The sequence below is a fragment of the Lissotriton vulgaris genome, chromosome 11 (genome assembly GCF_964263255.1).
Source record: "Lissotriton vulgaris chromosome 11, aLisVul1.2, whole genome shotgun sequence".
Lineage (NCBI taxonomy): Eukaryota > Metazoa > Chordata > Amphibia > Caudata > Salamandridae > Lissotriton > Lissotriton vulgaris.
The window spans coordinates 195419665-195433014 of NC_141699.1; the positions used below are offsets into that span (position 1 = coordinate 195419665).

The following is a 13350-nucleotide window of genomic DNA, read 5'->3' on the forward strand; positions in this document are numbered from 1 at the left end:
CAGGTTGTCGGTCAGGGGGAACTTGTTGCGGTAATGGCGGGGTGCGGTCTGGAGGCGGGTTGCCATCTCCGTCGCCGTCAGTAGGCGGGACGTGGGCACGTGGATTTGTGTAAGCGGGTGCTACATCATTTAGATAGGAATTCAGAAATATGTCTTTAGTAGTCCTGTGGTTTACTTTAATTGGAACCAATGGTGGTGGTAGGTTTTTCGGCATTTCTGAATGGGCTTCAGGCGAACCCTCGGCCACTAAGTACATACCATTTACAAGATTGTTTCGTGCACGGTCTACCTGTTCGGCTTTTACTCGGATCCCTTCACTAACTAATTCGTTTTCTCGGACTCTATCCGGCGCCTCTCTAAGTCTATCTTCTCTTCGGAGTTCTTTTTCGGCTCGTTTATGTGATTCCTTACGCCATAACTCTATAGCATCTTTCTGTGATTGTCTAGCTTTCTTTCTCCATAGAGCTTCTTCTACCTTAAGGATGCACTCGGCATCCCATGTTCCTGTAGCGGGCCATCTGTATTTTTCTTCTAGATGCTTAGTATAATCGGCCCATAAATCTAGATACAATATGGCGTCTATGCCATGCTTGTGGTACATGTAATTTCCAGGCGTGTCCCTAGGGGGGATAGGAATTTCTTCCTCTAGTATCCCTTTCCTAGTTCCTATCTGCTTTAACTTATTGAAAAACGGCATCTTGTCTACTTAATACTGAATGCTCAATCCTTGCTGCTTGACTCTAGACACAACTAGTTACACAAGAACACAAAAATGCACATTAAAAACAATCACTCATACCACGACATTAATCACACGAGAACATTAGAAACATATATGACTACCCCCTATACTGGATGTACTGCTAAACAGCACAGATACACTGCTGAGAACAGTGCAAGAACTTGAATAATCGGATATACTGCTAAACAGTACAGATACACTGTCTAAAACAGTGCAGACCGAATTTGTGTACCCAAACCCGTCTTTACCGGATACATAATAATGCACCCGTCTAGATACGTCCCAGCAATGGTACTCACCGGGAAGCACGGAAACAGAAGGCCTCGGAAAACTCGACTGGACTGGACCGGACTCGACTCGACACGTGGATACTTCGGAAAACTGGTGGGCCTCTTCACACCTCGGACCTTGCTTCTTTCGGCTAGGCTCTGGTCGGGATCCTCCGCACTCCTCACCGCCTCGTCTGGGTGCTGATCGCAGTCTTCGTCACCTCCGTGGGCCAGAGGGAGATACAGGAAATCCTGCCAGTACGCGTAGTTCCGTCTAACTGATGGCAGGGGACAGAGCTTGCAACGCACCAACCGGCGCGTGAGGTGGGGGAGGGGTCCCTGTTCGGGCGCCAAATTATTGTGGTAAATATTTGATTTACCGTCCTAATTTCTATGCAGGTAAGTACTTAATCAATAATAACTCAATCGGAAAGAAAGAGACAGAGTCCGTGGTGTTAGAGTTCTTAGGGGTTTTATTCCTTAAAAAGGAATGGTTCTAGAACCGGATATCATATTCCTGCCACCACAGGGGTGCAGGAAGGGATAGAGCCATATTTTATTGACAATACATAGCTTATATACTTAAACCATATGATAGGATCCAATACAGTAGGCGTAACAGCTGAGAGAGACAAGATAAGACACACACGTGGTAGTGATACGTAATTAGAAGGCGTGAACTAGGCGTGAACATAGGCGTGAACATAGAGGTGTGTGCTAGAAACGTCACATGTAGGTGTCATATGTGGGTGGCAACAAAAGCAGAATCTTGCAATGTCAGCAGAAATCCGAGGCCTGGATGCGCGCGTAGCTGCATGACGTGTGCATGACGTATGACTGGAGGGTGCAGGGGACTTGACATTTACACTAGCGGAAAGAGACAGAAGTCTAGCATGTCAGATCAACTCGTGCCTCTATCATATCTGATATCTGATGTTTGGGAACTATATTATCTGGACGGAAAAGGTCTCTGGGGCAGAAGCTATTCTATACTGACTGTGAGTGCGTGTATAAGCGTCTAAGTGTCTGCATGAGAAGCGTGGGGGCATGGGCCTTCCATGGTAACAGAGGCTATGAATTACTTGCACGGAGACAGTGAGGCCGAGCCCTTTGCTCTGCAGCTGGGGGAATGTTTACTTAAACTAGTAGGCAGGAATGCATTTTCGAGGAGCGGAACAGATAATTCGAAGGTTGAATACAGTCTTGGCAGGCAGCAGGCTGAGCTAAACGCGGTGAGCCGCGCAGGGTGTAAGGCAGAGGTCACGGGTACAGAGACAGCCTGGGCTGAGGCTTTCAGAGTCAGAAGGCAGAAAAAGGCTCGATGGCAGAATTCAGGGCCTACATCGCCAGAGCTGAAAAACGTGTAAAGTACACCACAAAAAGACGTTGGCATGGCATACTTAGGAACTGAATATTGAACCCGTTCATGGCGGGTCTGAGAGAGGACATGTCAACGTTGGACGCAAATGTATTTGCGTCTTGATAACTGGCACAGGAGGGAAGTTACATGCACTTTAAACTCGTACATGGAGACGGTGGGGTACACGTTAGGGAACATAACTTGACCAAAAATTTATATTTCCTCACCTCTAAAGTAGTGATAATTAATGGTGATCTTTTTTGCTAACCTGGGACTTGCATGATTTCTTCTTTTCTTTAAGACCGGCAGTTGTCAAAGACTCTGGCTCACTCTTCATATGCTCTAGCTCTTCTTTATCTCTTCAACGTTATGCAGCACAAAAAGCACAGCATAAGAAAGGGGCTGGTTTGGAATCTTCAGCTGGGCTTCAAGATTCAGAATGGTAAGGCATAAATGAGAAATAAACTTTTGAAAGCAATCCCATGATAGTAGTCTAAAGTTGTCAAGTCTTTGGCATCTTTGGTAGCAGTTTTTACCTAGTTGGAGAGCAGAAGACACAAGTCTTGATTGCAGTCCTTGGGCAAAACTTCTGATGGTGCGTTAGATATTGAGGTGTAGCTGTCATCCACGTATCATGTCCTATTGGGAGAGAGAGTACTGTTTTACCTGAATATGCAAGGAGGTTGATCTGGGTTGTGTCACTAGTTGGTGGCAACAGAGGCAGAGGAGAAACCTCCCCAATTGTAGTTGGATTTTCAAGTGTAACTGAACATAAAGGAGAATGAAGCCTTTTTCTAGTAGTTGGCATGGATTTTTCCTTGATACCAGCACAGGTTTCTTTGTAGGTAGAGGAGACCGCTACAGAGGCCTTAAATTAAACTGGATTAGGTCATCTCATGGGATAATGATTACGGAAGGAGCGGAACGCTCCAGTATGTGTAGAAGAAAGCTTCAATCTGTTCTCATTATAGGATACTAAGATGCTGTTTGTTGACAAATGGAATAGTGAACCAGGGTGATCAAACTGACAGCTGAATATCGGAATATTGGCTGTAAACTCTTTCTACAAGGCAAAAATGTTTGCTAAGTATCGGCTGCATTGTTCTTCTATTTCTGTATATTTCTCATGTTTTGGCAGGATTAATGTAGGTGCTGCAATATAAATTTACATAAAAAATCTATTTGGTAGACAAACATTGATACATTCTGAAAACGTAATCTTTGACAGGTTATAATGAGTTTATAACTGCAGCCACTCACTGAAACTAGTAGGCTGCAAATAACCTCCTCCTCCCTACCCAGCCAATCCCCCTTAGTTCGATATAAACAACAACCCCACATTCATTTAGAGGTATACTGTGCAGAAATGTGTGTTATACATCAGGAAATAGGGTTTGAAAATGACACCACCAGGAGCCCCAAATCTTATGTTTTGTTTCACTTTATGTACCTGTTCTTCCTCCCTGGCATAATACATCTGCACGGGATGCGCGCGGTTTCAGTGGCATCTGGTGTCTCTTTTAGCATCTATCACACTAATTGCAAATAGGGCCCAAGGTCTCCGGAAGCTCTCCCCATCCCCCATGTTGCCAAAGATCTAGCTTAGCCTTGATTCAGGTTGCATCAGTTAAGGCAGAGTAGACTGTTTACAGTATTCTTTAATCACTGGACCGTCCTTTATCGTTTGAAAGAGAGCACCTTTGTTAGTGCGGCAATGAGGGGAGCTTGCATTTGGTCATTTGCACATTCGCCTGAGCTTTTTGGGGTTGTTAAAGGCTTGGTGAAAGAATTCCAAGTATCTGGCAGAAAGAGCTCACTAAATACCTCGGGCCATCTTGGCCTCTGTCCAGTTTTCAGACACTCTGTTCATCACCACCCCATTTTCTGAATCGTTTTTGGCCACTATAGGTGTGGCAGGGTATACTCAGACATGAGTCCCTTTCTCACTGCTCCATCAGGATTCAAGCAAGCCGGGCCGAAGACGGCTGAAATGCCAGAAACCGGTCCCCGGTAGCTTGTCTCCTTTCTGGTGAAGAATTGGCTTGGTAGTTTAGTCTGCCCTGTTCCCATGATGCACTGGGCCAGGGACAGACTGATTTGCATATAGCCAGGTTCTGAGCTGGGATGGGGCAGTGAGATAAATAACGGTGATGGATCAAGCCCTGATCTTTGGACTGGGTAAGAGTGGTCTGCTCAATTCAGACACTCTGTTCATCACCACCCCATTTTCTGAATCGTTTTTGGCCACTATAGGTGTGGCAGGGTATACTCAGACATGAGTCCCTTTCTCACTGCTCCATCAGGATTCAAGCAAGCCGGGCCGAAGACGGCTGAAATGCCAGAAACCGGTCCCCGGTAGCTTGTCTCCTTTCTGGTGAAGAATTGGCTCGGTAGTTTAGTCTGCCCTGTTCCCATGATGCACTGGGCCAGGGACAGACTGATTTGCATATAGCCAGGTTCTGAGCTGGGATGGGGCAGTGAGATAAATAACGGTGATGGATCAAGCCCTGATCTTTGGACTGGGTAAGAGTGGTCTGCTCAATTCAGACACTCTGTTCATCACCACCCCATTTTCTGAATCGTTTTTGGCCACTATAGGTGTGGCAGGGTATACTCAGACATGAGTCCCTTTCTCACTGCTCCATCAGGATTCAAGCAAGCCGGGCCGAAGACGGCTGAAATGCCAGAAACCGGTCCCCGGTAGCTTGTCTCCTTTCTGGTGAAGAATTGGCTTGGTAGTTTAGTCTGCCCTGTTCCCATGATGCACTGGGCCAGGGACAGACTGATTTGCATATAGCCAGGTTCTGAGCTGGGATGGGGCAGTGAGATAAATAACGGTGATGGATCAAGCCCTGATCTTTGGACTGGGTAAGAGTGGTCTGCTCAATTCAGACACTCTGTTCATCACCACCCCATTTTCTGAATCTGTCCAGTTTTCATCCTCAAAGCTGTTCATATCCAGCTCCCAAATTTCAGGTCTATCAAGTTGTGGGTGGGTTTCTAAACAAAGATCTCGAGATGCCTATACCACTCATTTGTTCTATGGTAATTTAGTGTTCCAGTGGGTTAGATTTGAGTAGTGGAGCTAGCCTTTTACTGTAAATGTGATTGCATGGTGAAGCTGTAAAAATTTGTAAAACTGATGCCAATGCAAGGAGTACTCAACTGCATAGTTGTTCAAAGAACCTTAGAAGGTTGCTGTCCTTTACATCTCATAACTTTAAGATCCTATTAATGTCCCAATATTTGAAGCAATGTAGGGCTATCCAGTTTTCTGCCTCAGTGGAGTCTCCCCAGTGAGGATTTTATGCTGCTTAATGTGTCTCAATCCTTGTTGTTATCACCCAAGTGAAACTATGGTTAGTTTGCTAAGCCTGGAGGGAGGAATAGTCTTGCCATTAAGCAAGGCCCCTAAAGCATGTCTTCATAGGTCATGCCCAGACATGGGTCCTGTGCTTGCTGTGCGAACTAGAATCAAGACCTACCTGGCTGATGAGCCCTTATTCGAGCAAAACCGGTCCTAGGTTGTCTGTATTTCAGTTGAAGGAGGACCTGGCTTGTCAGTTCACGCTGGACGGTTCCTGTTGAGCAGGCTCAATACTGATTTGCATATGACTAGGTCCAGGCTGAGGTGGCATGGTGGGCGAAAAACGATGGATTGAGATGCGGCCTGAGCGATTGCCAGTGGCTGAGAATAATCCAAGCATTTCATCCATCACCCTGTTGTTGTTGCAGTTGGTGCCCTAATTGCAACAGGTATGCCCAGAATTAGGTCCTGTGCTCACTACCAAATGAATAAAGATATACTTGGTAGATGAGCTCTTATCAGGGCGAAACTGGTCCGCGGTTACTTTTATTCCGGTTCAGGGAGGACCTGGCTTGGCAGTTGGGGCTGGCCTGTTCCCATTGCAGCTGGGTGACAACTGATTTGCATATGTCTGGGTCCAAACTAGGGTGGCAAGCTGGGCGATAAAAGATGGCTTGGTATGTGGCCTGAGCAATTGCCAGTACCTGAGATCAATTCAAGCATTTTATCCATCACATGGTTGCTGTTGCGCTAGTAGGACACTTTTGAAGTGAGCACAGGTCACTTTCCAGCTTTAACATTTCCTCTCTCCTTCTAATACGGTTGTAAATTCCTTTTGGAGTGAACTAGTGCTATTTCACACCATACCATAGTGTGTTCCTGGTCTCAGTTTCCCCATTGGTTGTTTGATAAACTTTGCCCAGGAAGAAAACCAAACTTTATGGAGTATAATTTGCTACACGCTTTTAACCGTTTTATTTAAAGATAGGTGGGGTGTAATCAGTCTTTGTATCCAATATTTTATACTTTGAAGCCTCTTATTTTTTTCATCTTTCCTTTTTTCTTTCCTTCTTTCTTTTTGCCATTTTCTTCCTTTTCTTTTGTGCCTTTTTGTTTATTCTTTCTTACTTCCTTTCTTGCCTTTTCTTATTTCTTTCCTCTTTTCGTCTTTGCCCCATTTCCTTTTTTCTTTTATTCATTCCTTCTTTCTTTCTGTCTTTTCATTCATTTCTTTTTTCCTTTCTCTTTTGCCTTCTTCCATTCTCTTTTGCCCATTTCCTTCTTTCTATTCCGTTTTTTACCTTTCTTTCTCTTTTGCCTTCTTTCCTTCTCTTACCTTTTTTCTTTTTTGCCTTTGCTTTTTTTTCTTTCCCTCTTTCTTTTTGCATTCTTTCTCCCGTTATAGCCTTCCTTTTCTCCCTTGTTTCCCTTCTTTTCTTTACTCCTTTCCTCATTTTAGCCTTCCTTCCATTTTTTCCTCCTATCCTTCCTTTCTTCTTTCCTGTCTTCCTTTTTCCCCTTTCTTCCTTCCTTTTTTTGTCTGCCTACCTTTTTTCCTTCCTTCCCTTCTGTGAGAAGTTGGCCTGATATATGATGTTCACTAGTTCTAGTGACCACCTTGTATCAGTCCAAACAACCCTTATGGTGATTGGTTGTAAGTCAACCTTATAGACCAGCTATCCTAGTAGCGTGGACAAAAGCAGTCTTTAGGCTAAACTCTTTATGGCATGTTAAGCCAGCTGTTTTACCACATATAACCTTTGAATACCAAATGAAAAGGACACAACACAGGTTGTTATGAAAATAAACAGTTATTTATTAACGAACATACACCTCTGAACTCTTTGAGGTCAGAGGGCTAAGCACATGACAAACTCTTAGGAAAAATATGTTTAAGTTGCACGATTTACAATGGTGCCCTAGGGGCACGACAAACCATATACTAAATAAATGGAATGTGAAAGTCAATTAAAGGAATGGAGCTGTCCAGAGGTTGTAGGATCGCTGGGACCACGCTATACTAACTTGAGGTAAGTAATAGGAGGCCCACGGAGCACAAGTGCAGAGTGTGAACTCGCACGCGAGATGCGTACAAATGTCTATGGACAGTACAGTTTAAAGAAAAGGTGAGTACGGACGTTCCTGACTAGATAGGACTGAAACGACAATGGAACTGGACACTAGGAGAGTCAAGCTACCCTTGAGCACCGAAATGCTCGTGTTACCTCACCCACAGGCTGCGGGTGCATAGGTGCAATGTCGTGTCGGGTTCCCGCGTTAGAAGTCTATGGAGCCTTGAAGAAAGATGCTGCAGGCGACCAGGAGGAAGATGTCCGGTGCAATCCAAGGGTGGATTGGTGAAGAGAAGAACCTGAAAGCAGAGGGGACAATGTGCAAAGTCACTAGCCAGTGACTGGAGTGGAACCAGGAGTGGAACCAGATGTCGTCGTCGCGATCAGGTGAAGGTGGACGCTTGTCTCTGCAGCCACGTGGACCAGATGGTGTCTTCGACGACCAGGATGGAGGCACGAGCTGTCCCACGCAGGCTCTCGCTGTCGGCGATGTCGTCTCCGGATTCGGATTCAACAGGCCTTGGCAAAGGCAACCCACACGGTTAGTGGAAACGGCGTCTGGAGTGGACCAGTAGGGTCCGGGTGCTCCTCTTTTGGAAGGGAGCAAGGGCCAGTCTGGAGCAACCAGACCAGCAGCAAAGTTGTCGGTGTTCGTCGTCTAGGAGGTCACTAGCTAGCCGGCAAGTGACCAGACAACGCGTCGAGCAGCAACCAGGAAGAAGGGCCCCACACCGATCTCGTGGATGCTGGAGGGCTGATCTTCGATGCAGGAGCTGCTCGGGGTCGGGGCTTCTCAGTCCCCAGAGCACCTCAGGAGTCGTGCTGGAGCGAAGTGCTGCTTCTTTCAAGATGGCCGGTCCCACGTGTCTCGTCGTACCCACGGGTCTCAGCTCGGCTGCAGATGTGGGTTGAGGTCGGCGAGGTCTGGGAATCCAGGTCTCGTCGGGCTCTGAAGTCTGGATCCTTTGCAGGAAGACGACAAAGGGAAGTCGCGGTACGCTGATGGTGCCTGCAGATGCAGGGTGGACACTCCTTGCCCACAAGGGAGATTCCTTCTGTCTTCTGTGGAGCAGAACGTCGAGGTCCAGAGTTTCTTCTTGTGAAGTTGATCAGGATAATCTAATTTGGAATGGGACCAGCTCCTACCTTTATCCAGCTAAAGGGGGGCTGCACTACGACTAAGTCCCTCCTCTGGGTGGGACCAGGAAGGGGGGTGGTTACACCCCCTTTCCTTTGCCCGGTCTTGCGCCAGCTCTGGGGCTGGAGTGCCCCAGGAACTGGTTCTGACCGGTGTATGCACAGGACACCTTGTGTGCCCCAGGCATGTCTCATTCCATTCAGCCCTGTCCTACCTAATACACAAAATCCTGTTTGGAGTGGTGCTAGCACCTCCCAAGGCAGGAAACCCTTTGTCCGAGCCTCCCTCGCTGAAGAACTCCCAGCAGCAGGAGGTCAGACTTGTGTCTGTGGTGGCAGCATCCATTTTGTGATGCTGAGGCTCGAGTTAACTTTAACCGGGGTTCACAGTTACATACTGTTGTTTCCCTCTAGAAGGGTGGAATGCTACCCCCGTCGCCAGAATTGGCGAGGGGGTAGTATTCCAATTCGTATGACACCTTACTCGACATGTTTTGATAATGCTATACCAAAGTTAGCATTTGACCACGAGGTTCATAATGCACTTAAGAGTATATGGTATAGCGTTATCATGGAACAGCTATTAGGACTTGGTTCCTCAAGCTGCAAACGGGCTCAGCTCATGCCAGAGCACTGTCTCACATAATTCCAAGCACTCTGCCTTCAGGATTGATAAGGCCTGCCATAGGAGTGACTGCTAGGAATATATGTGTCCATTTTAGGGTTAGGTATAGAGATACTATACCTAAAGCAAAGGGTGATTACACCACCTTGCCCCAGCTGTCGTGCAGCCAGTTGTGTCAGATTTGGATGGCCAGCCAGGGGTGGCATAATACATGCTGCAGCCCCTGGTAGGCCATGGGTACACCTATGCCCTGGATACCTAAGGTATGCTGTACAGGGACTGATAAGGTGGCTTAGTACCAATTGGTAAATGCACCTAAGGTACATGCTTGTCAATTTAGAGAGAGAACAGCTAGGCTGTGGGTCTGATTAGCAGGCCCACAGCCAGGGAAAATCGTAAACCAGTGAAGCAAAAAGCAAAAATCGGGGGTGACCATAGGATTGCAGACCCTACTCTCCTACACCTTCTTTCTTGCCTTTAGTCTCAATGGCGGGGTTAGCAGCTAGTGCCAAACGGATGGCTTTTTCAGGTTTGTGTTAGACAAAACCGTTTGATTTTACTAAAAGTATGTATAGCTTAGTTACTTGTAGAGGTTTTCAGCCTGATTTCATCCATTAGTCTGTGATCCTGTCATTCACACTTGTCTCCCACCCATTCCAGCATGCATCAAGGGGCAATGTTAGTCTGCTTCATCCATTGACTGAGTTGTGCTTGTGAGGGCGGGGAAGGGGTGGGGCGCGTGGGTGCCCAAGTGATGCTCCAGCCTATAGATGCAGTCGGTTTTCATCTGCCACCATGAAGTGGGTGCATCCAGCAAGAGGCAGGTGTAGCAGTCTATTTCTACGTCCGGGCTGCACAGACGTTTGCACTTTTAAGCACATTGTTTTTCACCAAAAGCAAGTAAATCGATGATAGTCAAGCCCTGACCAGATAAACCCCTGACCAGATAAACCCCTCTTGATATTGTGGGTCATCCAGTGCCAGTCCTACATCCAAGCTGCACATGGAGATAAAGGACAGAGGTGGACAGGAGGGCTCCACATGCCTTACCCCGTGGAGATTTCTTGATAAGCCAAATATCTACTGAAGTCTGTGTCTTTCAAGGAGAGTGCAGAATACAGAGAGGGAGGGGTAAACTCGACTAGTATCGAGACTGTCTGCCCACAGAAAATAAACAGGACATGTGCTCTGGTGCCCTAGTGAATTGTTTTAACATTTATTACCATCCATCCTTAAAGATGTTAGGATGCCGAACAAGTTTAGTTGAGATTTAAGAGAGTTTAAAAAATGTAAACCACTGCTTTCTCTCTGGTGCTCTACTGAATTTCCAGACCTGTACTGTCCCTTTTGTTGTTTGTCGATGTAAACAAGTAACTATTTAGTGTGTGTAAAAATGAACTTGCATTCTCTGATTTCAGATTCAAGCAGAAGATACTACTGAAAACAGATCAACCGAGCACCAGAGAACAACATTTGTGAAGCAGTTAAAACTTGGAAAGGTGAGCACATCTTGTGCGCTTCCATATTCAAGAAGTTTCATCATGAGGATATCTGCATTTGAACTTGTGCCATAGCTGGAGTTATTTGTATCAGTACAGTTCTTATATTAAACTGGTTTGTATCGGATTTGTCTTTGGTAATGAATTTTCATAACAGCAGTTATAACCTAACAATACATACTTTATTGATGTGGTAGGTGCAGTAACATATGACTTTCATGCATGTGCCTGGTTCTTTTATTCTCCAGCTCTTTGCAATTGCCACAATGACCATGTGTTTTTTATCGTTTGGCTTTACAGTGCAGCTATCACAAGACAATTATGTGAGTAACATTTGGAGTCCGGAATCAATGTTTTCATTGTGCAGAAGTTGTATACTTCCACCAAAAAAGTGCTTGCCCTCCACTAGCTGTGATCATTTTGTTTACTCCAGTATTGGAACTTTCATAGATTCACATGCTTGAATCATTCCCAGTCGTCGAGATAGGAGTCCCCGGTATTATCAAAATAATTGTCCTGTTAGACATAGCACATAAGGCTCTAGGCCTTAAAATCTTTTATAACATACCCCTGTCCTTTAGTAAAAAAGGGCCAAACTTAACACTCAGCCAATCAGAAGAGACCACCCTGTAGAACCTTCCTGAGAGAAGCTCTAGTCCCTCAGATTTTCTACCGCACGTCATGCTAAGGGAGTCTCCACTGAGCTCTGTTCAATTTTCTTCTATTTTCAAGATTTGAGTGTTTTTTCACCCTTTCAGCTTACTGCCAACTCAGTGGATTTTTTGTAGGTGATTCAAACTGACGTCCACCATGTCAGAGACACCTAAAACAAGCATTTGCAATGCAATAGGTCTCGTATTTGCGAGAGTTTAAGCTATTGGCATTGTAAATGACAATGCCTTTTATTTATCTGTTTTAAAAACAACACATCAATAAAAGACATTGTCATGTACAATGCCAATAGCTCAAACTCTCATAAATGCAAGAACTATTGCATTGTAAATGCCTGTTTAATTTTGCTCCACCCCATCCCCGTTCCCCACCTGCCCCATCCAACACTCTAACCGCTACTGGTAAACACTGATGCACAACACTGTGAAATGCAACACCTGTAACTCGTGTTCACTCTGTCTCGTGTTCAGCACACTGTATAACTGTCAACTACGTATGTCTGAATAGGGTGGGCATGCCATTGAGCCCAAACGCACTGCTGTTTTGGGATTTCCTTCAATACTCCCATTAAAAAGATGCGAACAATAAGCACATAGGCATGTACCTTACAGCAATTTTTATACCAGACGAGAACCAATATATAACAAACGTTAGTTTGGAGGAGCGCAAAATCATATCCCCCATTATGAAACACCACCAAGGGGGAAATCTCTGCCCTATGGGCTTTATCACCAGTCGGCGGAAGGTTGAATCAGAATGCTTCCACCTCTGAGGCCCTACATCACATCAACCCACAACTGTGGACATCAGTCTGTCCGTGAAAACTAAAACCTCCAAGAAGTCAAGGAATTATAAACGGATGCTACATAAAAACTGTGCTTCATAACGTAACACACAAAATTGGTTTAATCAGTTTCTTACTTGTATCAGGTATGAAACGCAGTGAAGCTTTCAAAGTATGAACACTTACCAGACTGTCCCCCAAACAAATGTAATTTTATATACACCACATCGCTCCTAAAAGAGATGGAAGACAGGTCCTGCAAGAAACTAGTGGGCATTTTGCAGCTAGCAACAGCGACTGCGCAAACAACATTGGAAGGTTTCACAGCTTTCTTGATGCCAGCTAATTCTACACAACTGAGGGGATGCCTTCAGCAGCCTCAGGTGTACAGGTAGATCAGGTCGGAGGGGAGGGGGGCCGTTGTCCCGTGCTTGGAAATTAAGGCTGAGCAGAAGGACCTCGAATCAAGGATACACGGCCTAAGCAGGACAATCACAGACGATGTCTTGAGCAGGGACTGTCACCGCCTTACACAGTCAAGTCACACTTACCTTTCCAGCAGCACGAGACAAAATGAGAAGACAGAGTTCACTCATCAGCACGGCAAGGTTCAAAATGTAATAAAAATGCATACGGCTTCTAAGAAAATCAAGAAATGGATCCCAAAAAAAAAAAGCAAAACAGAAAGCAACTTCACATCCGGCCCGGGGAGGAGACATGGGAGGGCGAGGGCTGCCCACGCATGCGCAGTACCTGCAACTTTCGTGTGCCCTGCGGCTCGTGCCCAGTGGCGACGTGTGCAGCCGGTGCCGACAGCACCTGTCCCCTTACCGGGGCTCTCGTGCTGAAGAGAGAGGCCCGGCGCCAAAAAGGAAGAGTGGGA

The 13350-nt window shown here is 45.9% G+C and overlaps 1 protein-coding gene across 1 annotated transcript in view; it reads left to right on the plus strand.

Annotated features, from left to right (window-relative positions):
- USP30 (ubiquitin specific peptidase 30) overlaps nucleotides 1-13350 on the plus strand; it is a 446442-nt gene that overhangs the window by 262341 nt on the left and 170751 nt on the right. The window contains exon 10 of the mRNA XM_086943095.1: nucleotides 10931-11011. Within this exon, the coding sequence (XP_086799221.1) occupies nucleotides 10931-11011 (81 nt within the window). The remainder of the gene's footprint in view (nucleotides 1-10930; nucleotides 11012-13350) is intronic.